This window comes from Mus caroli, unplaced genomic scaffold, assembly GCF_978045245.1.
Source record: "Mus caroli unplaced genomic scaffold, Mus_caroli_1 scaffold_11, whole genome shotgun sequence".
NCBI classification, from domain to species: domain Eukaryota; kingdom Metazoa; phylum Chordata; class Mammalia; order Rodentia; family Muridae; genus Mus; species Mus caroli.
In genome coordinates this window covers 28037969-28063329 of record NW_028227266.1, presented here as the reverse complement: position 1 = coordinate 28063329, position 25361 = coordinate 28037969, and the positions used below count along the sequence as shown (strand labels likewise).

At 48.9% G+C, this 25361-nt stretch overlaps 1 protein-coding gene across 1 annotated transcript; it reads left to right on the top strand.

The window, feature by feature from the left end:
• Nucleotides 1–541: 541 nt before the first annotated feature.
• Nucleotides 542–24196, top strand: Adamts15 (ADAM metallopeptidase with thrombospondin type 1 motif 15). Its single transcript, XM_021172773.3, has 8 exons — nt 542–1791; nt 11681–11813; nt 12227–12394; nt 12631–12914; nt 17078–17255; nt 18390–18571; nt 18675–18850; nt 20573–24196. The coding sequence occupies exons 1-8, from the start codon at nt 835–837 to the stop codon at nt 21345–21347; spliced, it is 2853 nt and encodes a 950-aa protein (XP_021028432.1). The 5' UTR covers nt 542–834; the 3' UTR covers nt 21348–24196.
• The last annotated feature ends 1165 nt before the right edge of the window (nt 24197–25361 follow it).

Below are 25361 nucleotides of genomic sequence, written 5' to 3'. Positions count from 1 at the left end.
TGTGTTTCTCGGAGGTTGTTCTCCCAACACTAGGATATTTAAAGGGCCCTCCTCGGTTTGAGGTCCTTTTGGAGACTTGATGGTTAAGAAGCAGGGTGGGGGTTGTTGCAACTGGAGGAAAGAGGTGGGCCTGGAAAAAGAGGTCAGTGCTGTCTTGGTTCCAGACTCCTGGACCCAGCTGCCTTGGGAAGGCTAAGACCCAGAGAGCTCACAGATGTCCACCCAGGCAGTAGTAACTGATGCATCTCCGCACTGGGGTACCTAGCACAAAAAACGTGAATAGGCTCCAGCGTTCGTTTCTTAGGTCAGCCCACGCCTCCTGCCTCGGCATAACGCCACTCCCTCCCCGCCAAGTGGCTCTTGCTCAGGAGGCGGGACCGAGTTCTCCAGTGGCCCCTGGAGGCTCCAGGCAGCGAGCTCTGGGAGGCTGGGAGGGGAGTTAGGGGAGGGGCGCTGACTGGGCAGTCCAAAGAGGAGGGGGCCTTTAATAGGCTCGCCCAGCGCCTAGTTTGCTGCACCGCTAGCGGCTGCGGTTCGCGAAGCAGCCCGCCACCTCGCGTCACTTCTCCACGGCAAATTTTCGCCTGTGCACTTGACAGCGATCGTACTAAAGCTCCCAGAGCGCGCTTTGCTCAGGGAGGAACAGGTAGGAGGCGCGGGCTGCCCTGTGCACGCTCGCTGCTCTGGGAGGAGTCTCGCGGACTTGGTTGGCTGTCCTTTCTGGGAACTGCCCATTGTCCCGGGCGTTGGTGTGTGGGCTACAAGGGGACAGTGCTTGCCGTGGGAGCCGGGCTAAGTCCCATCCCAGAGCGCATCTGTGCGCGGCCCGGCGCCATGCTTCTACTGGGCATCTCAATCCTGGCTCTCGCTTGGCGACCTGCTGGCAGCTCCGAGCCAGAGTGGGAGGTGGTCGTTCCAATCCGACGGGACCCGGACATCAATGGCCGCCACTACTACAGGAGGGGTACGGAGGACTCCGGGGATCAGGGTCTCATTTTTCAGATCACAGCTTTTCAGCAGGACTTTTATCTACACCTGACGCCGGATGCCCAGTTCCTGGCTCCCGCCTTTGCTACTGAGTATCTAGGTGTCCCGCTGCAGAGGCTCACTGGCAGCTCTCTAGACCTGCGACGCTGCTTCTATTCCGGGTATGTGAACGCGGAGCCAGACTCCTTTGCTGCTGTGAGCCTATGCGGGGGTCTCCGCGGAGCCTTTGGCTACCGAGGTGCGGAGTATGTCATTAGCCCTCTGCCTAACACCAGCGCGCCAGAGGCGCAGCGTCACAGCCAGGGCGCACACCTTCTCCAGCGCCGGGGTGCTCCTGTAGGGCCTTCCGGAGACCCCACCTCTCGTTGCGGGGTGGCCTCGGGCTGGAACCCCGCCATCCTGAGGGCTCTGGACCCTTATAAGCCACGGCGGACGGGCGCGGGGGAGAGCCACAACCGCCGCAGGTCTGGGCGCGCCAAGCGCTTCGTGTCTATACCACGGTACGTGGAGACACTGGTGGTGGCGGACGAGTCAATGGTCAAGTTTCACGGCGCGGATTTGGAACATTATCTGCTGACGCTGTTGGCCACGGCGGCGCGACTCTACCGCCATCCCAGCATCCTCAACCCTATCAACATCGTGGTGGTCAAGGTGCTACTCTTAGGGGATCGTGACACTGGGCCCAAGGTCACAGGCAACGCGGCCCTGACTCTGCGCAACTTCTGTGCCTGGCAGAAAAAGCTGAACAAAGTGAGCGACAAGCACCCTGAGTACTGGGACACAGCCATCCTCTTCACCAGACAGGTGAGTTAATCTGTCACCTCTTTGGATTCAACCCCATTTATTTATTTATTTATTTATTTATTTATTTATTTATTTATTTATTTAATTTTTGGATCATTGAGTTTAGATCTCCAAAGCCCCTTTGTGCCACCCAATGTCCCCCTTTAAATTGGTCCCTTTCGAATTCTAACGTTGGAAGTTCTACACAGAGTCCTCTCCCTAGGCTCAGCAGAGCTCCATCTCATGTGCTTCTGGGGAGGTTGGTGGAGATCCTGCTTTTTCCGAAGGTGTTGTCCTGATGCAGCCAATCAGCGCCTTCTGGATCAGGCGCTGAGGGGCTGGAACCCAGGAAGTTGCCGCCCCTGAGCTGCAGTTTGTCTTCAAGATCGATAGGAGGCGCTATGAGGATGGTGTTGTAGATGGTGGCAATGGGAACTCCTTCCCTTTTCCTCTGTGGGTGGCTAAGTTTTCTCTGACATCTCCAAACAGGCTAACTTTTGCTGGATGGAGTCCTGGAAGGTGATTCAAGGTCAGTGCCTGCTGCATTTCTAGTGGGCAACATGTCATCCTTTCTCTGTCTTGGGTCTGGGAATCCTGAACTGAGACGGAGGGGATAATTGTAATAGTTTGAGAGTTGCTATGAAAGGCCAGACTTACATATATACTCCACCGCCGCTTCTCTCTGCATCCTTTTCTGTTGGGCCTTGTCCATATGATTCCTAGCGTGCAGTCTTAGAAGGCCACCTGGTTGGAACTGGAACCATTTTGCTTGGAGCTTCACTTAGAACTAAGCTCGCGAAACTGCCTTTCAGTTTTCTCAGATCCTTGTTGGTAGATGGTGACCTGTCCAGCTAGCTAGCTGTATCCTAAGAGCAGGGAAGACTGCTCGTGCCCTAGTCGGAAGACCCTTCCTCAAGGGCAGGACACCTGCTCTGCCCTTGCTGTGCAAGTTGGTGTGAGCTTAGTCAAGAGCATTTGGGCATTCTAGCTGCAGGGTTGGAAAGATATGAAGATGGGACTAGAGAGACGGACCCAGATGTGGAAAGAGAGCCCTGCCTTCCTCGTGTCTTTACCAGATCTTCTATCTTAAGAAGCCATTGACCTGTGAACATTTAGGTCCCTACGTGTTGACCTAAAAGTTGGGTGCTGGGAAGATCTGGATTTCTGAAATTCTTTAAACACTGGAGAAATAGAGTTATCCAAGTGCCCTGCTTTCTCTGAGTTTTGGGGGGCTGTGATGTGAATCCCTACAGCACTCGTTTTTTTTTTTTTTTTAAATTATTATCATAACCACAACATTCTGGCCACAGCACAGGGTTCTTTGTTACCTCCATGGCTCTCACTCTCCTTGTTTCTAAATGGCCACTTAGAGTTGGTCCGGCGCCCACGAGCTGGAGCTGGAGTCTTCCACAGTAACCCATTTGGCACAGCTAGTCCTTTCCTGCGCTGGAACTTCCTCCTTTCCCAGCCTCTTCTCCTCCCACCACCTGGTTTCTCTAGGGAGGTCTTTGGCCTGAGCCTTGTTTCCTTGTGCTCATTCTTCCAACTGAGGTCTGTTGAGCGGCTGCAGCCCCAGCCCTAGAAGCCCTGCTTGAGTCACCGGGAAACTGCAGAAGAGGGTTCAGCTTCTGCGCCCAGACCAGCTCTGCAGTCAGATTGCTGGGAGAGAAAGCGAAGGCCAAGAACAGGATATCTTAATGGGTAAAGCAGCTGCTGTCCCATCCGCTACCTGAGATGCCCCTGTGGAGGTCACCCCCTGGCTCTGGAGTAACAGAGCTCAGTCCAGTTAAGGCTGACTTTTGGAACCCACCCTGAGAAGAAGAGTCCCCGCTGGGAAAGTAGGCCACACCATCAGAAGAGATGGCCTTTTTGAAGATGCAATCAAACAGCATGGCAGCTTCTGTTTCTCAGTGGTGGCCCCCAGTGGGCCATGTCATCTGTGCATAATGGGTAAAAGCTGCATGACCACTTGGCTCAGGAGCGGGGATGTACAGATGTGAGTGTGAGAAGTTGTTTTTCTCTTAGGTATTTAGAGGGCAAAGCTAGAGAGCAGGGAGTCTGTGTTGGCAGGCCCATCAACAAGGTTCGAGTGTCATGCTTGGATAAACAGCTCCTCCTCCACCTCCTCACCAGCACAGATTTTTGGGGCCTGCTGTACTCTCAGAGTCCTAGGAACATCTCATTCCTGAGGCACAACCCCTCCTCCCCCCAAATCTCCCCGGGGAAGGTACAGTATTGGATGAGCACACGGGCAAACAGCTGTTCTTTCTAGACCAAGACAAATGTGGTCTCCAGGAACCTTAGCTGTCCGGAAGAGAGAATACATTGATCATACAGCAAGTGTTTTGACAATTGGAAGAGTTTCTGTAAGGATTCAGAGTAAGCTCGTGGACAAAGAGAGCACATCTGATTTTGCAAAGCAGCCAGCCTCCAGGCTCATAACAGCAGGGTGAGGTCAGCCCAGGAACAGATCGAGAGTCAGAGCCAGAGTCTTTCTCATTTATTTCTATGAAGAGTGCAACGTCTCTCTCTGGCTTCTCGTTGCATGGGGGCTGCAGATGCCAGGTACTTACTGCTGTGACTCCTTAGGCCCTGATTTGCTGAGTTCTCCCTGTTCTCAGGCCCAGTGCCTCTGCTGCTTCAGTAACCCTTTGTGGCACAAATGGCTTTTGTCCATTCGCTCATTCATCCTCTTGAGCATCAACAGATTTCCAGGTACGATTCTGGCTGGAGCTGTGCATACTAATAAGGTGTGGCCCAAGGCCTCCTAGGAACTGTCAGTGTGGCAAAGAACTGTCAATCACAGCATAATATGTTAAGTGCTTCCTTTCGGGCAGCTCTGTGTGTGTGTGTGTGGGGGGGGGCTGGGGAGTGCTGGAGTGGGGAGAGAAGCCTGCTTCTGAGTTATAAATGACCTCTCTTTGCTCCATCTGCCTTCACTATTTGTGACATTTCCTCTTTTGACATGACTTCATTTTCCTTTTTATGACTTGTACTTTATGTCTTCCTCCTGCTTTCACTCATTTTATTTCTCTCTGCTTGGTGTCATTTCACACCATTCTCCCTCCCTTTTTTAACCTTCTCTTTCTTCCTCCTTTGGGATTATCCAGGTGGACTCAACTGTCTTATGGTCTTCATTCACACTCCCAGCTTTCCCCGTTCACAACCCTGAAGCCTGGCACTGATTTTTTTTTGAGTGGTATCATATTTTGTTGGGAGGAGTGTGTGTGTGTACGTATGTACGTACGCATATGGGCAAATGAGTGTATCTGCCCCTGGAGGTCAGACATATACGATCCCCTAGAGCTAGAGTCGTAGGTGGTTTTGAGCTGCTTGACTTGGGAGCTGGGAACTGAACTCAGGTCCTCTGTGAGAGTAGCATGTGCTCTTAACCATTAAGCCATTTTTCCAGATGCTGTGTGTTGGGCAGGGAGTGGGATGTTTTCTATATTGTGCAGAGCAGGATCTTTAGATCTTCAGAGCCTGACAATGGAGCACTTGCAGCAGGTAGTCTGCATTCAGGGTTCAGATTGAAAGCCATGAATTGTAAAATGATGACTTGTGTATATCCACCTCCCAACATGGTAAGAAGGAATTGTTACTGCATCAGGCTTTGTTCTGAAGTCAGACCTTGGAAGCTCTCAGGAGAGAGGGGCCCTTCTTCACTTTCTCTCTCCTCATACCTTTCAGATTCTTACTTTATATATTCTTAGTACACAGCTCAGGTTGGCCTTGAACCTCCTGTCTCAGCTGTTGGAATGATGGCTTCCTTTCACCCACTCCTTTTATTAAAAACATTATTTATTTTATGTGCATTTGCCACATGTGTGTATGAGCATCACATGTGCTCTTGGTACCTTCCTAATCCAGGAGAAGGCTCTGGATCCTGTGGAACTGGAGTTCTGGATGGTTGTCAGCCACCATGTAGGTCCTGGGAACTGAGTCTAGGTCATCTACAAGAGCAGAAAGTGCTCTTAACAACTGAGCCATCTCTCAAATTAATTAACTTGTTAAATTAGCCACTGGGTTAATTAACAAAAGCGATTTCTCCTACCTTAGGTATTGCTCTCTACCTTCCTTTAAACTTCACTGTGGCTGTTTTCTTCCCTCCACACCTCAATGCTCTTCCCACCGTGTCTTGACTTCTTGACTCGCACACATGTCACAATGGAAAGGCCTCTGGCTTGGAGTTGAGCAGACCCAAGTTTGAATCTCAGCACTTGGCCTTCTTATCGATGGACTGTGAGTCAGCTATTTGAACTCCACTTTCCTCAACTGTAGAAGGCACGAGACTCCACTTGTGGGGGCTATTTTGAGGATAAGTTGTTTTCTCATCTAGCATAGCCATCCAATGGTAGCAGCTATCATTTTTATTACCTGAGCAGCTGCTTTTGCTAGGCTTCTTGTTCTTCAATAAGTACATACAGATTCCCTTGCCAAAATGTAAATTTGGGATAGTCTTGATTTAAAGTCTTCTATCTCATTGCCCTTGCAAGCACATGATCCTTGCCTGACTAATACGCTTGTGTTTGTGTGGGGATTATGGGTGCCAGTTCTTGCCAATCCCTTTAAGGAAGGCATCCCATCACATCATTGAAGCCCCACACAGGTCCATGTGTCTGGTGGCTCATCAAGTGCATGGAGGGGTCAGGGGAAAGTGCGGGCTGCCTGAAGCTACGGGGTTCTTGAGTACTTTGCCTCTGCCTGAGGACCATTAATCCAACTTTCAGGCTGTCATCCTTCAGTGCTGATTTCTTCTGGCATTTCTTCTTGGCTCTCTGCCGCCAGGCTTTGCCTTAGCAAAAGGTAGGGCCCCGTCAAGGAGCATGTTAATCCACCCTGGAGTCAGTAGACAGGGTGCAGAGCCGGGACAGGGTCAGTGTGTCTATGCAGGTGTGAGGCACGGAGCCAGCAGCTTGCTCAGTCAGCATGGCCTACATCAGATGCTGCTGTTAGCATTTACTCTAGCCAGTTCCCTCTCCCTGGGGATCTCCTTATCTGTGGTCGCCAGCACTGTCTTGACTTGGTGACCTAGGGTAGTGATCTACTCCTTCTAGAGGACCTTCTGCATCTTCATCTCAGAGTAGATGTACTCCTGAAGCGATAAACAATCCTGGTAGAGCTCAGCCCAGGGCCTCTACTCCTTACCTTTCCACTCTAATCTGCCTGGCCACGGAATCTTTGCAACCCCTGGATAATTACTTATGCAATGTGGGTCTCTTCTATAAACCAGGCCTTAGTAATGGCATCTCTCTTCAAAGGGTGATTTAATGAGTGACTGAGGTAGAACTCATGCCACAGCAGCATCTGGGACCCCGTGGCAGCTCAGTGATGGCTAGCTGTCATCATAGAGGTGACAAGTGTTCCTCTTGAAGTCCTAGTTTCTAGAGAGGTCCAGCCTTCCTGCAAGTGTTGGTTTTTTTTCTTCCTCAGTGAGACAATTCCTGTCCCTCTGACTATTCTGGTCTCTTGCAGTAATACCATTTTCTACATCTGGAAGGATTTACATGAAGATCACACCACATTTGTTAGTAGTACCAGCCCACCTTCCCAGCTTTCCTCTAAAACCCTTTTAACTTAATTGGATAAGCTCTGAATTGTTAGATTGTACTTCTGGAAAAGCAAATACATAATCAGAAATGATAAACAAATGGATTTTGTTATGGACCCCACCCCCCAAAATGGTGTTACACGGCACAGATTGGGGTGGGAAATGAGTCAGGGGCACTGCTAATTGGTGATCATGGTATCCTTCCTAGTAAGATACAATTCGGAGCAAAGAGCACTGCTGTGTTGACCCCAGTATCAAAAGCTATGAATTTGAAACCCTACGCTTCACTTGATAGTACATGGCCTTAGGTGTGTTACCCCAGCTCATCAGCAGAGTGAGAGGCTGGTTTTGATGTTCTGTGACCACTGTGGATGCTAGAATATGGCTCTCATGATGCACCCTGGCTCATGAACTTGGTTACATAAGAACACATAGATTTTTTTTCCTGCCAAATTAAAAAAAATAACGTGCTTGATTTTTATGGTTTCCCCTTCCGTTCTCTCTCATGCTGCTGGGAAACAGCATCTCAGTACGCCCATGCGCAACAGAGGAGGTGAGGAAGTGCGTGAGAGGGGAATTTTGGCAGCAATCCTGTGTGGGGAGAAACTCTGGTAAACGGGGATCTGACCACCACAAAGTGCCAGCCTTATTTACTTAAAGCGCCAAACCTAACTAGGAAAAGCCAGGAAAGGAGTACAGGAGGATTACGTTTTTGGCTAAGATTATGGTTCTTGGATCCTCTGGGACAAGCAACTCTGACAGTGAAGAAAAATGGCAAAGTTCCAGACAGAGTGAATCAGGTAGGGACCGGGCTGAGAGATGCCGCCGCCGTCTTCTGGGCAGAAAGAAATAGGACAGTCTCGGCCTTTTAGAGTCAGTGCCTGAGCTAAGAAGGTTAAAGCAATTCAAGTGGCTGTGAGTTCATTCAAGAAGGGTGGAGACATTCCATGCCATAAACAAGGTACAACTGGGCCCAGAGCCTGTGGGCGTTCAAAGCTCTCCATCTCAGATTTGTCATTTGCTTCCTTTATTGGGTGAAAGGGGACAGAACCTCTGCCCTAGCAGCTTGTCTTCCAACCCCAAGGATGCAGGTGACTGGGGGAACCTCTGTCCCCTGCTATACCCAACCCCAAGGATGCTGGTGACCGGGGGACCTCTGTCCCTTCCCCACAGACCTTGCTGGCTCTCCTTGTTCCTTTTGTTTAATCCACAAAGCTGAGGCTGCTGGACAGAAAGAACAGGTTGCTCCTGGCCAGGAAGGCCCTACAGTTGCTTGTGTGTAGGAGGGAGGATCCACTTTCTATAAAGGAAAGATGTCTTGCTATGGGGACCTCACAGCTGCAGAGGCTGCTACAGGGGCGTTAGGATCTCATGTCAGTGCTGGCTCTGCTCTGGTCACTTCTGAGGGACTGGGTGGCAACAGGCAGTGCAGTGACAGTTGAGGCAGAGGAGCCTGGGCTTCCCTGTGAGTTAAACTGCTCAGCACGAAGGTTCCTTATGGTTCTAAAAGTAGGCCGTGCTCTGTGTTCTTGTCATAAGCAACAGTGCCAGAGGTAGCTGAGCACTTAGACTGGAGAAGGAAGGAGAGAGGCCTTAAGTCATTGAATAGTTCAAGTTCTAGTTGAGAACTGGCTCTCCCCCAGGGCAGCAAACTGAGGCATTGAGGGAAGGAGGGACTTGGCCAAAGACACACAGCCTCTTAGCATTGAGACCCAGTTCTCTAGGTTCTTATTTCTGTGTCTCCACACTTCTCTTGCTTGGGGCCTGCCTGAGTGTGTGGGTGGCCTGGGAGCCACAGAAGGTGGTTGTCTTATAGGCGTTGGGCTTCAGTCATAGGGGTGACATCCCCGGATCATCCTCTCCACCAACTGGGATCTTATGATTAGATGTCTAGGGACATATGATGCTTTGCCTAACCCTTGTTCCGTTACTATGTTTTTCTTCCATATCTTCCATGTTTTCTCCTGTTCCAAGTTTGTCTGTGATATTTTGATAGTGGTTATTTCTTAAGTTTTCAGGGCTCTGGGGAAGAGGGAGGGGCTTTCTAGAACAGGAAGCCTTTGAAAAGAGAAAGTCACTAGGAAAGGAAAGGGAAAGGAAGGAAAAGGAAAGGAAAGGAAGGAAAAGGAAAGGAAAAGGAAAAGGAAAAGGAAAGGAAAAGGAAAAGGAAAAGGAAAAGGAAAAGGAAAAGGAAAAGGAAGGGAAGGGAAGGGAAGGGAAGGGAAGGGAAGGGAAGGGAAGGGAAGGGAAGGGAAGGGAAGGGAAGGGAAGGGAAGGAAAGGAAAGGAAAGGAAAGGAAAGGAAAGGCAAGGCAAGGCAAGGCAAGGCAAGGCAAGGCAAGGCAAGGCAAGGCAAGGCAAGGCAAGGCAAGGCAAGGCAAGGCAAGGCAAGGCAAGGCAAGGCAAGGCAAGGCAAGGCAAGGCGGTGAATTTGAAGTCTCGAGTGAAGTTCCTGGAAGTGAAAGAGGTGCATCACTCACACAGGCAGTAAAACAAAGGTCAGGCATTCACAGTGCCTGTCACTGACTCTGACTGCTTGGGTTCAGGCTGGTCACCCTCATGGTTTTCTCCGGCCAGAAAAACAATTAACTCATTAGGAGGTGTGACTATCATCTGCCTGTTTGACTGCTCGGGTGGTAAACTTCTGAGTGCTCTGGATTAAACTTTGCTGATTCTTTTTGTACTATGACCCATGCCTTCTGGCCCCACTAACCCTTTGCTTCCCATCTCTCCCCAGGATAGCATATATATGTATACAAACACACACTTACACACACAAGCATACACACATACACATAGAGACATATACACACACACACACACACACTCACACACACACAGACACACACATAGAGACACACATACACATAGAGACATACATACACACACACACTCACACACAGAGACATACACATGTATACACACATACACATAGAGACATACACACACACTCACACACACACACAGACACACAGGCACACACACACATAGACACACACACAGAGAACCACACAGACACTCACAGACACACACACACACACATACACACACACACACACAGACACACACACACACACATACACACATACGGAACAAAATTGAGTAGACTTCTGCATGCATACTCACCTAGATTTCACAGGAGAACATGACATCTTATTCTCAAGTATTGCTGAGCCACTGGTGGGGACATCCAAATCCCGTCACACAGACCCTCAGCTCATGACTCTTATATGTGATGTGAGACTCCCGAAGCATCACCTTCTTCGTCTCTGGGAGGGGATAATTAGCCAGTGAGGGTTAGATGGGGTCACGCATGTGAAAGGCAGGCATGGTGCTGGCACTTCGTGAACAATGCCCATCCATCATTAATTATGCACCTTAGTTTGCAAATAGATAAGATAATATATCTGCCTCCTAAGGCTGATTCGAGGACCAAATCTCCATATCTTTTAAAGACAACAGCATAGAAAAGAGTTAACATCCATCTTCTCAGGGGGACAATTTGTGCATGAGTGTTTTACCCCATTTCCAGCTTCTTAGTTCTCAAGGTTATTAGGCGAATCCATGGCCTATAGTGCTGAATAAGGTCTTTGGGATCTCCATCCCTGGAAATCGCTTTAGCATCCCCTGGAAGTACTTGCTAATGCAGTGTGCTGCTGGGAGGCCCAGCTTCTGTAGCATCAGGCCTCTAGATACAAAGGAGAGACCCTTCTGCTTAGATGATGATCTCTACCTTCTATCCCTAGCAACCCTTGAGTCCGTGTTCCCCTTGAGCTGTGGTAGCTCATTAACTGTGTGTACACAGTGGCTCAGGTCCACCTCTTTCTGCTTCCTTGTCAGCCCAAGGAAGCCAAGTCTCTGGCGGGGGTAGATCTTTGGCTGACCAACCTATGGCTGGGAATCTGAACTTAATTCATAGTTGTCCAAAAGTCAGTCACTCCACAAAAATAGAGACTGCTCAGAGCTGCCTGCGGATGGAGAATGTGGTTGCTTCTTACCCCAGCACGCCTCCTGGAGCCCTGATCACAACCTCATCCTTCTGTGGGAGTCACTTTTTTTTTTTTTTGACTTTCTCTATATAAAGATGTGGCCCTTGTAGTTTAATTTTGAACCTCCTAATTTCCGCCCACAGGACTTCCCTGGGTAGGGTACATTCTTCTTTGTGAACCACACAGCTTTCTTCTTGGGGCCATCTCCTTTGGCCTGGATTGATTCCATGAATAGTTCCACGAGCCTTTAGCTCGAAAGCTCTGGCCGGCTGGCAACTGTAAATGCCCCTTGGATGCCCTTCCTTTTCTTCGGGCCCCTTCTGTCACCATTTCTAACCTTAGTCTGGTGTTTTGTCTCTTCCACCTGGCAGGACCTATGCGGGGCTACCACCTGTGACACCTTGGGTATGGCTGATGTGGGCACCATGTGTGATCCCAAGAGAAGCTGCTCTGTCATCGAGGACGATGGGCTTCCGTCAGCCTTCACCACTGCCCATGAGCTGGGTAAGGCCGGGAGGGAGGGAAGGAAGCTTACCTCTGGGCTGATCTGGATTTGTGCTGGGTGCTTTGGTGGGAGGGGACCGTTCTGCTGGAGATGTCAGAATCCTTTCTTAGGGCCAGCAACTGCCTTGGGATGGGCTTTAATTCTTTTCTAATTGCTGTAGCCAGGATGACACTTGGGTACTTCGGGGAGAATACATTCAAGACAAGGTGACACACTCTCATCCTTACCTAGCTCACAGCCTGATGGAGGAGATGGGAGACATGAGCACGGGGTCTGTAGGACATCTACAAAGCAGACAATACTGAAAACCATCAGAGGGCTTCCTCGCTTTTCCCACTGCCTCCGGCAACCCCTCCTGCCTCTTCTCAGATCTTTGCTCCTGCCTCCTGAATCATTTTGCTCCATCCCACAGGCCATGTGTTCAACATGCCCCATGACAACGTGAAGGTGTGTGAGGAGGTGTTTGGGAAGCTCAGAGCCAACCACATGATGTCTCCGACCCTCATCCAGATTGACCGTGCCAACCCCTGGTCAGCCTGCAGCGCTGCCATTATTACTGATTTCCTGGACAGTGGGCATGGTAAGCCAGGTGGTGGAGAGGAGCAGGGCTGGGTGGGAAGGGCTCGGTGGCAATGCTTACTACCCCCTTAGATGTCCTCTGTACCTGAAAGGTGACAAGGACTTGGGTTCTGACTCAGATCTATTTTAGTCATCCCTTGCTTCACTTTCTCCCTACCATTTACATTATAAGCCAGCCAGCCAGCCAGGCCTCACCTTTTCCATCTTGTCCCAGCAAATGTCCTTGGATCTATGCAGGTGACTGCCTCCTGGACCAGCCCAGCAAGCCCATCACCCTGCCTGAGGACCTGCCGGGCACAAGCTACAGTTTGAGCCAGCAGTGCGAGCTGGCCTTTGGGGTGGGCTCTAAGCCCTGCCCATATATGCAGTACTGTACAAAGCTGTGGTGCACTGGCAAGGCCAAGGGGCAGATGGTGTGCCAGACTCGCCACTTCCCCTGGGCTGATGGCACCAGTTGTGGGGAGGGCAAGTTCTGCCTCAAGGGAGCCTGCGTGGAGAGACACAACCCAAACAAGTACCGGGTGAGCTTTTGTGTCAGGGAATGCTGGGAGAGGGATGGGCCTGGACCTCACTGCCTTACTGCCTTGGTTTTGATGGAAGTTGCTGGTCACACTATGACTGCCACATTGCATTGCAATGACTCCAGTGCTGTCTATGGTCCAATCTCTCTCTCTGTCTCTCTCTCTGTCTCTCTGTCTCTGTCTCTCTCCTGTGTATGTGTTATGTGTGTGGTTTGCTTATGTGTGATGTATGTGTGTGTATGACTGTATGATATGCAAGTGTGTATGAGTGTGTGTGTGTGTGTTGTATGCATGAGTGTGATGTATGTGTGTGATGTATGCTTATGTGTGATGTATGTGTGTGAATGTGTATGTGTGATATGCATGTATGTATTTGTGTGTATGATGTATGTGTGTGTTGTATGCGTGTGTGAGATACGTGTGTGTGCCTGTCCAAGTACATTTGCGAGAGATTTATGTCAGGTTGTTTTCCTCAACTGGGTTTTCACTTTATTTTTTTGAGACAGGGACTCTCACTGAATCTAGAACTTTCTAGTGAGCCCATGGGTTACACCTATCTCTGTTCTGTAGCTCTGAGGTCACAGGCACCAACCACACCAAACTTACGTGGGTGTTGGAGGTCTGAATATAGGTCCTGTACTTGCACAGCAAACACTTTATCCACGAAACCCCCATGCCACCCCCAGTCCCCTATCTTCTTTTTAACAGTAAGACTGGAGAAACACTGTAGCAGGCTAGATAATGTCATGAGGCTTTGCATACAGGAGATGAGTCTTTGGGCAGGACTGGGATTCTCAGTTCTAAGCCCTGGGCTTTCCTGTGCAGGGAGGAGCTCTGGCATAGAGATGAAAGTCTTAACGTGAGTAGCTCTCTCTTCCGCTCTGTCTTTTCTTCCCGCATCAACCCCTTCCATTCCCAGGGAGGTGGGATCACACAGATGAGCCAAGCATAGGAAAGAGATGCAGCAAACACTAAGCATGTACCTCAGTGATCGGACACATCCTGAACTCAGATACAGTTGTGCTTCTTTTTTTTTTTAGATGAAATATAATTGAACCAAAGTTTCCTTCCAGATAAACAAGACTAGCAATTAATTAATCTGGACCAGCAGCACCCAAGTCTTATTTGAATGCAACTCAGAGTTTATGTTCTTTAGACTTTGTATTAGGGAAGCAAAGGCTTCCGTACTTTCTCAGCAGGAACCAGAAGACCATCCTTGCCCCTGGGGACGAGTGCCCCTCTCCTGCCCTCATCCATGGTTGGCAGAAGACACAGTGCAGAGGTCAGGTGCAAAGTGGCAACATTACAAACAAATGTTTTCCAAGTACCCAACCCATCCACTGTCTGGAAATGGGTGTGGTGCGGAATTATTTTCTCAAAATTCTTTTCTTTGACCTGAGAACATATAGTTAACCAAACCTGTACCTCCTTACCAGGGCAAATCTAAATTTGGGACTTTAAGAAATATTCATGATGAGAAAACAAAATATAACTCAGGTCGCCAGGTAGACTGAAGTCTAGTCCCCTGTCATAGGGAACATTACCTTGTACAGCCAAAGCCCAGTGGGTTACCCTATAAGTGACTACAACGTTGAGGGACTCCTTCAGCATCCTCGTTCATAACATCTGTCTGTCCTGGTAGCATATTGTTCCACTTATTTCTATCTAGCATTTTGGATTCCAGCAATTCTTCAGTCTGGACCTATAGTTGCTCACATAACTGTCTTTCTCTGTTTGCTTCTCATGACCCCCCACTTCTTCCTTGTTGTGCCAAGAGACTGCAGTCCATTGTCAAAAATCACCTTTGACCCCTTCCCCGTCTCTCTGGGTCATAGTCTCTCAGATTAGTCACCACCTTGGCTCAGTCCAGTTCTTTCGCCACATGTGTGTCTACATAGGTGAATGTGGCTGGAGTCAAATGTATGATTGTGCTCACTGGTCTCAGTTTAAATGAAAACCCTGAAGACTCAGAAGGGGGGGCAGAGGTCAACCTCAGGTGTTATGCATTGTGCACACCAGATAAGCTGTGTACCGCTGAGCCACGTCTCCAGCCCTGAACTACTTCTATGTTTAAATGAATCTTGGCAAGTCCATTTGGACACCTGATAAACATTTTAAACATGGCAGCTATAAAAATGGGCTCCTCACCACATCCCCTAAACCTGCTTTGGCAACTGTACCTTCCACTTGTTTATGCCAAAACCCATTTTCTCATACACTTAACATCTGATATCTCAGCAATTCCCATTGACCCTGTGTTCAAAATTGACTCGGAACCTCATTTCTCACTGCTTCCCTGCTGTCAAACCGTTCCAGGCCACATTCCCTCTTGCCTGGAATTTGGCAGTCTTTCCCCAGCGGCTCTCTGTGTTTCTGATCTTACAGACTGCAATGAACAGAGCAGCCAGTGGGATCAGTTTAAATAGGAGTTAGACTCTGCCACTTTTCTGTTTGCACCCTATAGGGCCTTTATGTTTAGCTTGGCGGGAGACAGCTGCTTCTGGCATCCTATTGGTTCTGCTATGATGACCCTGGACCCTCCATGTCGGGCACATACTTTCTTAGCCACATCCCTTGCTCCCTCTGCTTGGAATGCTCGCTCCGTAATACCTACCTGGCTCATACCCATTGCTCTTTTAGGCAGATGTGTGTCTGGGAACCCAGAAGCCTCTTACATGAAGACTTCTGTTACCACTACTGCCACCTGCTTTTAACCCCAGCAGATATGCACAAACTCCAGCTCATTTTTTATGTCCCCCTTGCTGGACTGTCCTGGCGTTTAGGACAGGGACTTGCTGCACCTATGGCATGTATGCAGTAGAAAGTCAGCAAATATTCAGTGAAGGAGTGAATGACTGGAAGACTCACAGTGAAAGCTTTTGTTCAAATATATGGAAACATTGTATCAAATAGGTTTTGGCTTAGAAGCTGCAGATGCAGTGTTGTATACTGAAGAGAGGCTGAGATAAGAAGGCCTGGACATGGTCACTCGATCTTCAGATGGTCACTGCTGACCTTAGAGAGAGCACTTTAGCTGGTGGTTACCCTTATGCAGGCTTCAGAGGAGCTCGGATCGGGGAGGAACAGACAGAGAGGACTCTCAGGATGAAGGAGGGAGCGTTTATACTTCATAGGTCCATGCAGTTTGGTCACTCTGTAGATATACATGCTCTGTGAGTGAGAGCGGTATTGCTGGGCTGTACAGCTCAGCTGCTTCTCTATGCCCCACTGACATGTGTTCAGGGGGCGAGACGACATTATACTAGCATCCTACAAAAAATATGGCAAAGATTATAAATCTTCTCTCCTCTTATGAGCAAATGACAATGAACACAAACTCACTTCATAATTTATTCCAAAACTGGACAGTGGCTTGGGGTTGCTCCGTTCTCTCTAACACATTCTCTGGGCACACACATTAGGAAGGTTAACTAACATAAGGCTGCTGCTTAAACTTCCTCATAGGCAGCTCCTGATGGAGATCAGAATCAGTTTGGTAAAAAGTCAGACTATAGAACATTTACTAGTAAGAATGAACACCCATGGTAACATTGTATACTGGTCTGGCTGGTGCTTGCACCTAACCAAGGTTTGGAGAGGACTGTAGTTATACTAAATGCACACAGGGGCAGGACTCAGGAAACCTGCTTAGAGGCGGGCCAGAGGCTCTCATCCAGACCACCCAATTTCAGTCTCATTTTCTGCCTCATTTTCTGGCCTCATTTTCTGCAGGTCAAGGGTGAGAGCTAGGGGGTTTGGCCATCAGCTAAGCGCACTCCTGTGGAGCAGGCAGAGGCAGGTGTAAAACTTGGGTCTCTGGGCTCACAACCTAAGATGTCTCTTCTCAGCACTCTCATTTGTAACTGGGAACAGGTAGTGTTTGACTGATAAATCAATCGAAATGTTGGGTGGATCTTAAAACAGATTGTTTGCCTCTCTCTCTCTCTCTCTCTCTCTCTCTCTCTCTCTCTCTCTCTCTGTCTCACTCTCCCTCCCTCCGTCCCTCCCTCCTTTCTTTTTTATCTCATGATACAAGATGGACTTCATTCTAGTAAGGTGGGCTGGGAACGGATAGGTTTTTCTGGGAGCTTCCGTAGGTGAGGGGCTGGGTGTGGCACCTGACACCTGGGCCCTGCCAGACTGTAACCTGCTCTTCCACACAGGTGGACGGCTCTTGGGCCAAGTGGGAGCCTTACAGTTCCTGCTCGCGCACCTGCGGTGGGGGCGTGCAGCTGGCCCGGAGGCAATGCAGCAATCCTACCCCTGCCAACGGTGGAAAGTACTGCGAGGGAGTAAGAGTGAAATACCGATCTTGCAACTTGGAGTCCTGCCCCAGCTCAGGTGAGACACAGGGCAGCAGTAGCCTGGGCCTCTCTGGGCCGTGTGCCTGGAGGTTACCCTTGGTCACAAATACTGTTGTCAGGATCCTAATTCCCAGGAAAGAGCTGGAATGAGAAAAGTGCAGACTGCTCTTGGCATCATTCCGTTAGCCACTCAACTCTGGCAAAGGTGTTTGCTTTTTGGTGCTCAGACTGGGAGACCAACTGAATGGAGGGGTGGGCCTTTAGAAGTCTTCATAGTTTTTACATTACTACTTTTTCTTTTTTGACAAGCCCACCTTTTAAGCAGGAATCCAGAGTCCATGAACAGGATGGGAAATTTTTACATTTTAATTTTCAATGATGCTTCTGTCTAAAACTTAGTTTCCCCTCCAATTAGAAATTTAGCACTTTTTTTTTTTTTTTTTTTTTTTTTTTTTTTTTTTTTGGAAACAAGGTTTCACTGTGTATCCCCCTGGCTGGCCTTGAACTCACAAAGATCTGCCTATGGAGATCTGCGATTAGAGGCATGCACTACCACATGCAGCCCAGCACTTTTAAATTAATCTTTTCCTCTAAAGACCAATATTTCCTTCACTTAGGCAACAAAGGACAGTAGAAGTAGAAATATCTGTGACTTTGTCATAAATTGAAACTATGAGTATTTTCTTACATGGTACTTCAATTGTTGAAGAATTCTCAAAATGCCATTATGCTCCTCCTTACGTCAAGATCACAGAAATTATTTGCACCATCATTGAATATTGTCTCTTTTAAAAAGGAATTACAAAGAATACATCCATCAGAAGTATGTTTCAAAGTATATCAGTAGTTGTTTAATTCTTGTTACTTTGTGTAAGGCATTTAACAATGTAATGAGAAGAGACTTAATAGGCTGCTGAAGGGTTTCATCATCAAAAAAAAAAATGTTCAGGACACCTGTTAGAGAGGGGAGTTGAGACTAGATAACTGGAGGTGGAGACATATTGCTTATGGCGTGTTCCAGGATGCTTAAATCTTGGGAGGTGGGGGATGACTCCACACTGTCATGGAGGCAGAGGGGATTTCAGAGCTGAGCTTCCTTGGGAGGATGCTGTCTTTTGTACCTTCCGGGCTCCTCTTTTCAGCTGTCTTTATGTGTGTTCTCCCTGTCCAGCCTCTGGCAAGAGCTTCCGGGAAGAGCAATGTGAAGCTTTCAATGGCTACAACCACAGCACCAACCGGCTCACTTTAGCTGTGGCATGGGTACCCAAGTACTCAGGCGTGTCACCACGCGACAAGTGTAAGCTCATCTGCCGAGCCAATGGGACTGGCTACTTCTATGTACTAGCACCTAAGGTGAGTATGCAGGGACAGGAGACCCATAGACCTGGGCAGCGTCTAGGCTTCAGAGGAGCCTCTCACTGAGCTACCTCCCTCTTCTTTTTTGGGGATGCTGTAGGTGGTGGATGGTACGCTGTGTACTCCTGACTCCACCTCGGTCTGTGTCCAAGGCAAGTGCATCAAGGCTGGCTGCGACGGGAATCTGGGCTCCAAGAAGAAATTTGACAAATGTGGTGTGTGTGGTGGAGACAATAAGAGCTGTAAGAGGGTGACAGGACTCTTCACCAAGCCTATGTAAGTAAGCTCTGGGGCCTGGAGGATACAGGCAAGGGCAATGGGTGGGGGTGGTGGAAGTGGAGTTACTCCTAGGCATTGAAAGCTTGGGTTAGAGTAGAGTGAATATAAGAATGCACATACTATCACTGTTGGCCACTCATATTCTGTTTAGGAGGATAATCCGTCCATTTGTTTATGTGTCCATCCATCCACCCATTCATCCATCCATCCATCCATTCATCCATCCATCCATCCAGCCAGCCAGCCAGCAAACAAAGATGAATACCAAGATGAATGCATGAAGACAAGTCTCAACAGGAGATGAGATTCAGGGGGATTGAAATGTTGTTAACATCTGTCTAGCATTCTTGAGATATACTGTGCAAGCTAGGTTTATATCAACTTGACTCAAGTTAGAGTTGTCAGAGAGGAGGGACTCTTGAATGAACAAATACCCCCATGAGATCAGGTGGTAGGGAAGGCTGAAGGGCATGTTCTTAGTTAGCAATTGATGGAGAAGGGCCCAGCCACCTGGCATGGTCATCTTGGGTTCTATGAAAGCAGGCTGAGCAAACCAGTAAGCAGCACCTCGCCATGGCCTCTGCATCAGCTCCTGTCCCCAGGTTCCTGTCCTGCTTGAGTTCCTGTCCTGACTTTCTTGGGTCCAAGTGCTGAAGTTAGAAAGACCAGATGATCTTTCTGAAGTGGGACTGTCCCCTCTAGACATGACATCCTCTACTCAGCCCCTAGGGGTGATGCATAGGGCGGTCCCCCAGCTCCTTTTCTCAGAGCTCAGTTGTTGCAGATACAGGATTTTGTTTTATTTTTGTTTTGTTTTTGTTTTTCTTTTGCTGTTGTTCTGAGGGACATGCAGAGAGAGGGATGGATACATCTGGAGTTAGAGGAACTTGATGGAGCCTTAACACCCTGTGTAGATGAGGATGCAAGTAACCCACAGCAACTAGCTGACTTACTTACAGGGAATTGGTATCTGAGTCAAGATGTCTGACCCTGACTCCAAGGTCATCACTCGAAATGCATCCAATAACCAACTTTGAACTTGAGTGTTGTCCTTTTTGGTCGTCACTCAATAGCTGATGCCTAGCAAGTCTTCTGGGTCAGGGGCTACGCTCTGTGATTTATGTTCTGTGGGCTTCTTTACATCCCCCACCCCACCAATTTTGGGGTGTGTGTGGTTATGGGCTCTATTTTTAACTGGGCCCTCCTCTATCAATTGCTAATTAAGAACAATTAGCCCTTCAGCCTTCCCTACTGCCTGATCTTAGGGGGTATTTGTTCAGCCGAGGTTCTCTCCTCTCTGGTAACTCTAACCTGAGTTAAGTTGACATAAAACTAGCTAGCACAGTGTAGCTCGAGAATTTTAGTGGGCGAGGGAACAGACTTAGAGATGCTGAGACTTTTCCAAGACCAATAACGAGACAAGGAGGAATGGTAGCTTCAAACTTATGATTTTATTATACTTCGGATTCACTCAAAAAGACAAATTTACAGGAAGACTAAAAGATCACAAGGTCCTACAGCCTTGTCATTCAGCTTACCTCAGGCCTAACTTTCAGCTTTCTGCCTCCTTGACCCTTGGAAGGTGTTGGTTAATCAATCAGCTTTGTGCTCTGCCACTGTTTTTGTGGTGTATCCCAAACCCACAAGCAGTTATTACTTTAAAGGAGACGAAGGGCGTTAGCTCAGGCATCTGTATAATGTACAATCTCTTTTCTCCAGGCACGGCTACAATTTTGTAGTGGCCATCCCTGCTGGCGCCTCCAGCATTGACATCCGTCAGCGTGGTTACAAGGGGCTCATTGGAGATGACAACTACCTTGCTTTGAAGAACAGCCAAGGCAAATACCTGCTCAATGGGCACTTTGTGGTATCTGCTGTAGAGCGGGACCTGGTGGTAAAAGGCAGTGTACTACGCTATAGTGGCACTGGCACTGCAGTGGAGAGCCTGCAGGCTTCTCGACCCATCCTGGAGCCACTCACCGTGGAGGTCCTGTCCGTGGGGAAGATGACACCGCCCCGTGTGCGTTATTCCTTCTATCTGCCCAAAGAACCTCGGGAGGACAAGTCCACTCGCCCCAAGGACCCTCGGGGTTCCCCCGTGTTGCGCAACAGTGTTCTCAGCCTTTCCAACCAAGTAGAGCAGCCAGACAACAGACCTCCTGCGCGCTGGGTGGCAGGCAGCTGGGGGCCTTGCTCGGTGAGCTGTGGCAGTGGCCTACAGAAGCGAGCAGTGGACTGCCGGGACTCCCCAGGGCAGCAAGGAGCCTCTGCTTGTGATGTAGACCATCGGCCATTGGAGAAGCGAGCCTGTGGGGAACCCTGCCCAACTTGGGAGCTCGGCAACTGGTCGCCCTGTTCTAAAAGCTGTGGCCGTGGATTTAAGAGGCGTCCGCTCAAGTGTGTGGTCCACGGAGGCAGGCTGCTGGCTCGGGACCAGTGTGACTTACGCCGCAAGCCCCAGGAATTAGACTTCTGCGTCTTGAGACCCTGCTGAGGGGTACTCGGTGTCTCTTCTACTCCTTTAGTCTCCACCCGCTGTTGTGCTGGTGCTGTGGTCAGCTGGAGCAGAGGACAGCAGCCAGTGGTCTGTGTCACAGTGTCACTCACATCCAGAACAAGGACCATGGGTCTGGGTGAGAGGTTCCTTCCTCCTTGGACTGGGCAGGGGGAAGCTAACTAATGCACAGTCTACCTCATGCCCTGCTCCTCGGGCCAGTTGTGGGGAGAGGCTTCAACAGAAGGGTGCTGGGCAGAAGGTGCTGAAGGCCAGCTTCCAAGGAACCAGGAAGTTGGGTGCCTCCAGTGTAGAACTTCAGGGACCTTGGCCCCCATAATGGAGGTCACAGGCTGCTGGAAGAGCCATGGCCTGCAGCTTGGCACCCTCAGGTGGTCCCGGGAGCTCTGAGCTGTCCCTGAACAAGGCAGGGGTCTGGTGGTGCCTTCTGCCTTCTTTCTTTTTGACTGATGTGGACCTAAGAGTAAAACTGTTCAGGGGTTACTAGAAGCCAAAGGGACAATGAGACTGGGTTCATTTGGGTGCAACTTCTCTGTTTGCTCATCTTCCATCTTGGTCCTCCTTGAAAGACCAACATTTTGCAACCTGGATGGTTAAGACTTTAGAGCAGCTGGGGAAGCCTTGATGTGGCCCCTGGTGCTTCGAAGGCAGCCAGAGAAACTACAGGGACCACTTGTTGATCAAGAGAGAGCAACTATGACAAACAGATGCTTGCCACGTCAAAGGGGAGACGATTTGGTGGCTGAAGCAGAGAACACAAAAGCTCTAGAGGGTTCTGCTCTCAGTAGGGTTAGGATGAGTAGGTATGGAGCTGTGGGGTCTGACCTGGAAGAATGTCATCCTGGTATAGCGAAAAGGAGTTCTGACACTTTGGCCATCTAGAAAGGAACATGTAAGAGAGGCTGATGATGAAGAGCATGCACTGCCCTAGGGACCTTCCAAAGTGACCATAGCCCGGTACTCACTGAGAGGGAGTGGTTGTGCCTGGGAGGGTGAGGTGCTGAGAACCCACATGCTGGCAAGTCAGCCTTCTACTCTGGCAGCTCCTGCTGTCTCCTGTGGGCATGCTACATTATGTCTCCCGGCCTTCAGCTCTCTGGTAGGTAAACGGGCTTCATTGTTTGCTACCTCAGATCATGCTCTCTAGGACAGAAGTAACCTGGTGCTCTCACCAGTCTCAGCTGGATGTGCCCAGCCACGGAAATAAGTCTGTGCGTGGCTTTCCTGATTCCCATAGCCTGGCTATCAGCTGGGGCTCTAAATACAAAGACAGAGTCGGGTAGGGTATCTTCTTCCTCAGGTTCCTTGGGATCAGGTTTTAGGAAACACTAAGAATCAGTACCCTGACCTTGGGACACTGGAGACCCATCTGTCATTCTTGTAGACATGGCAGTCAAAAAGAAATCCAGGTGTTTCTTATAGCAGGGTAATTCTTGAAGACTTGGAAGCTCCAATGTATATAGGACATCTCCAGAGACTCGGCAGTACATCCAGGACCTCAGCGGAGGACTAGATGGAGACAAGACCAAAACCCTTGTCTTCACTGTGGAGGAGGAGGGTCTTTGTCAGTCCTTTTACAACATGTTCCCTAGTAGTCAGAATCCACATACCAGCTTAGCCCCCAGAGAAGTGGTTCTCAGCCTCCTAATGCTGCAACCTTTAATATGGTTCCACATGTTGTGGTGACCCCCGACCATAAAAGTAGTTTCATTGCTACTTCATAACTAATTTTTCCACCGTTATGAATCATACTGTAAATTTCTATGTTTTCCAATGGTCTTAAGCAACCCCTATGAAAGGGTAGATTGACCTCCAAAGGTACCGCTACCCACAGGCTGAGAACGACTACTCTAGACTGTTATTTTAACCCTGGTCTGTCTCTGGGCTGTAGACCTAGAACAGAACTCCTACAGTGGGGGAAGGGCATGCGACCCTCTGAGACTGGGATGCCATCACTGGCAAAGGACATCATACTTCGGATTTATAGCGACAAAATGAGTACTTCAGAGTTGTAGTGACAAAAGGTCCCCAGGGCCTGAGGCTGAACGGGAGCCTTGCTTGCTGATGAGAACATGGTGCCCTGTGCTTGGGGCATTCTATCCCTGTGAAGAGAGGCACTGCTGGGCTGAGTGGAAAGGGTCGAGGTACAGGCAGGTGGGCAGTGAGGTGCTCTCACTGAGGTGACTGGCCTCTAACAGCATTGCTGTCAGCTGTTTTACAAGTCATTTCAAGGAGGGATGGCCACTCTTTTCCCTGACACATGCCAGGTATCCACACTCTTTTTCCTGTCACAATAGTTTTTATTTTTGTTTTAAAATTTCTTCTTTTGAAAAGAACTATGACGAAGACAACTTGGGAAGTTTGTCTTGCTTTTGAACATTTTCTGTCAACCTGTGCTGAGCAGAGCTGAGGTGGAGGCACAGGTTTCTAATGATGGAATAAAAAGTCAAAGTGATGTCTCACACTTATGGAGAAGGATGTTCTGGGGGCTCCAGGAGTATCTTCATTGGGTTATGGACCAGTAAGACTTTGGGTTAGGGATCCCCTAGTCTCTTCTGCCTATTGTGTGCACTGATCGGAGGGTTTGGACCTAAATACCCTCCTCTTATGGAGCTCATCATGTTGGGGAGGAGGCTGGAAGGAGCCCAGCGTGGAAGTCGGCTCCTGGAGACTCTAGATACTGTTGCTAGAGCCTTTTCCCCCTTGGGCTTGCTTCTTTTGCATTTCGTGTACTGCAGAAGGATGAGAGGGTCTGGTGACTGGCTGAGTGTGTATACTGTGTATACATGGGAGCTGGCTGCTGAGGTGACAGCAACCTCCTCCTAATAAAGTTGGATATATTTAAAACTTGCATCTTGTGTCTGTCTCTGTATCTCATCCACGGGCACATTCTTCATGCTGTGGTGGGGTGTCAGGGGCAACAGGGCCAATGGTAGCGTCACCCCACTGCGTGGAATCTCAGATGATGAGGAGGTAGAGCTTAGGCCAAAAAGCAAAGGGACAGTGTCCTGAGAATCTGCATGTGTGAAGAAGAAAGCCAACCAATGCTAACGAAGAGACCCTGGTCCCAGTGTTTGTGAGTGGTGGATAGTATATAACAAGTCATGAGTCTTACAGAAGAGGAGTTCAGGTCCAGGCTGGGGTCTTAGAGAGGACTTCTTGGTCTGTATTTGGTGGGTGGGGGATGAGTCACAAGGACAGGTCAGCATATCCACTATACAGGACTTTCTGCTACTCACATTAGGGAAAACCTTGTTTCCTAAGGAAAAGATTCATCGTATTGGCAGAATATTTACCTTTTCCCAGTTCCATGTTGGGTTGACAATTTCAGCAAATATGCAGTCCTTGGCTAGGTCTCAAACAACAAACAAACAAACAAACAAACAACCCCCCCCAAAACATTTAGAAACCTGAGGTCCTTTCTTAGAACCTCATTTTCTATGTACAAAGTGAGAAGCATAGTTTAAATTATCCTTTATGGTGCCCTGAAATCCAGCAGTCTTTTGGTGTGTAGGCACAGCTGTAGTTGAGATGTTGGTGACTATCTTATTTTAGTTTAGAATCACAAGTAGATGGTGTGATGGCTATTCCTGGTTGTCAACTTGACTACATCTGGAATGAACTACAATCCAGAAATGGAAGGCATACCTGTGATCCAGAACTTGAGGCTGGAAGACACAGACTTCTCATCTGGATCTCGACATGGGATGACACACACTTTTAATCCAGATCTTGAGGCATAGTGGCTATGAAAAGTTCAGGCTCAGCCAAGGTTGTACATGCCTTTGGTCCCAGGAGACTGAGGCAAGCAGATCTAAATTCAAGGCCAGCCTGGGACAAAGCAAGTTCCAAATCCAGGGTGGTGGTATATACCTTTAATCTGGGCCACACCTTCTTCTGGAGGCTTACATAAGGACAATGGAAGAAGGAAGGCTCACTTTTTTTTTTTTTTTTTGCTTGCTTGTACTTACTTGCCAGCACATCTGTTGGAAC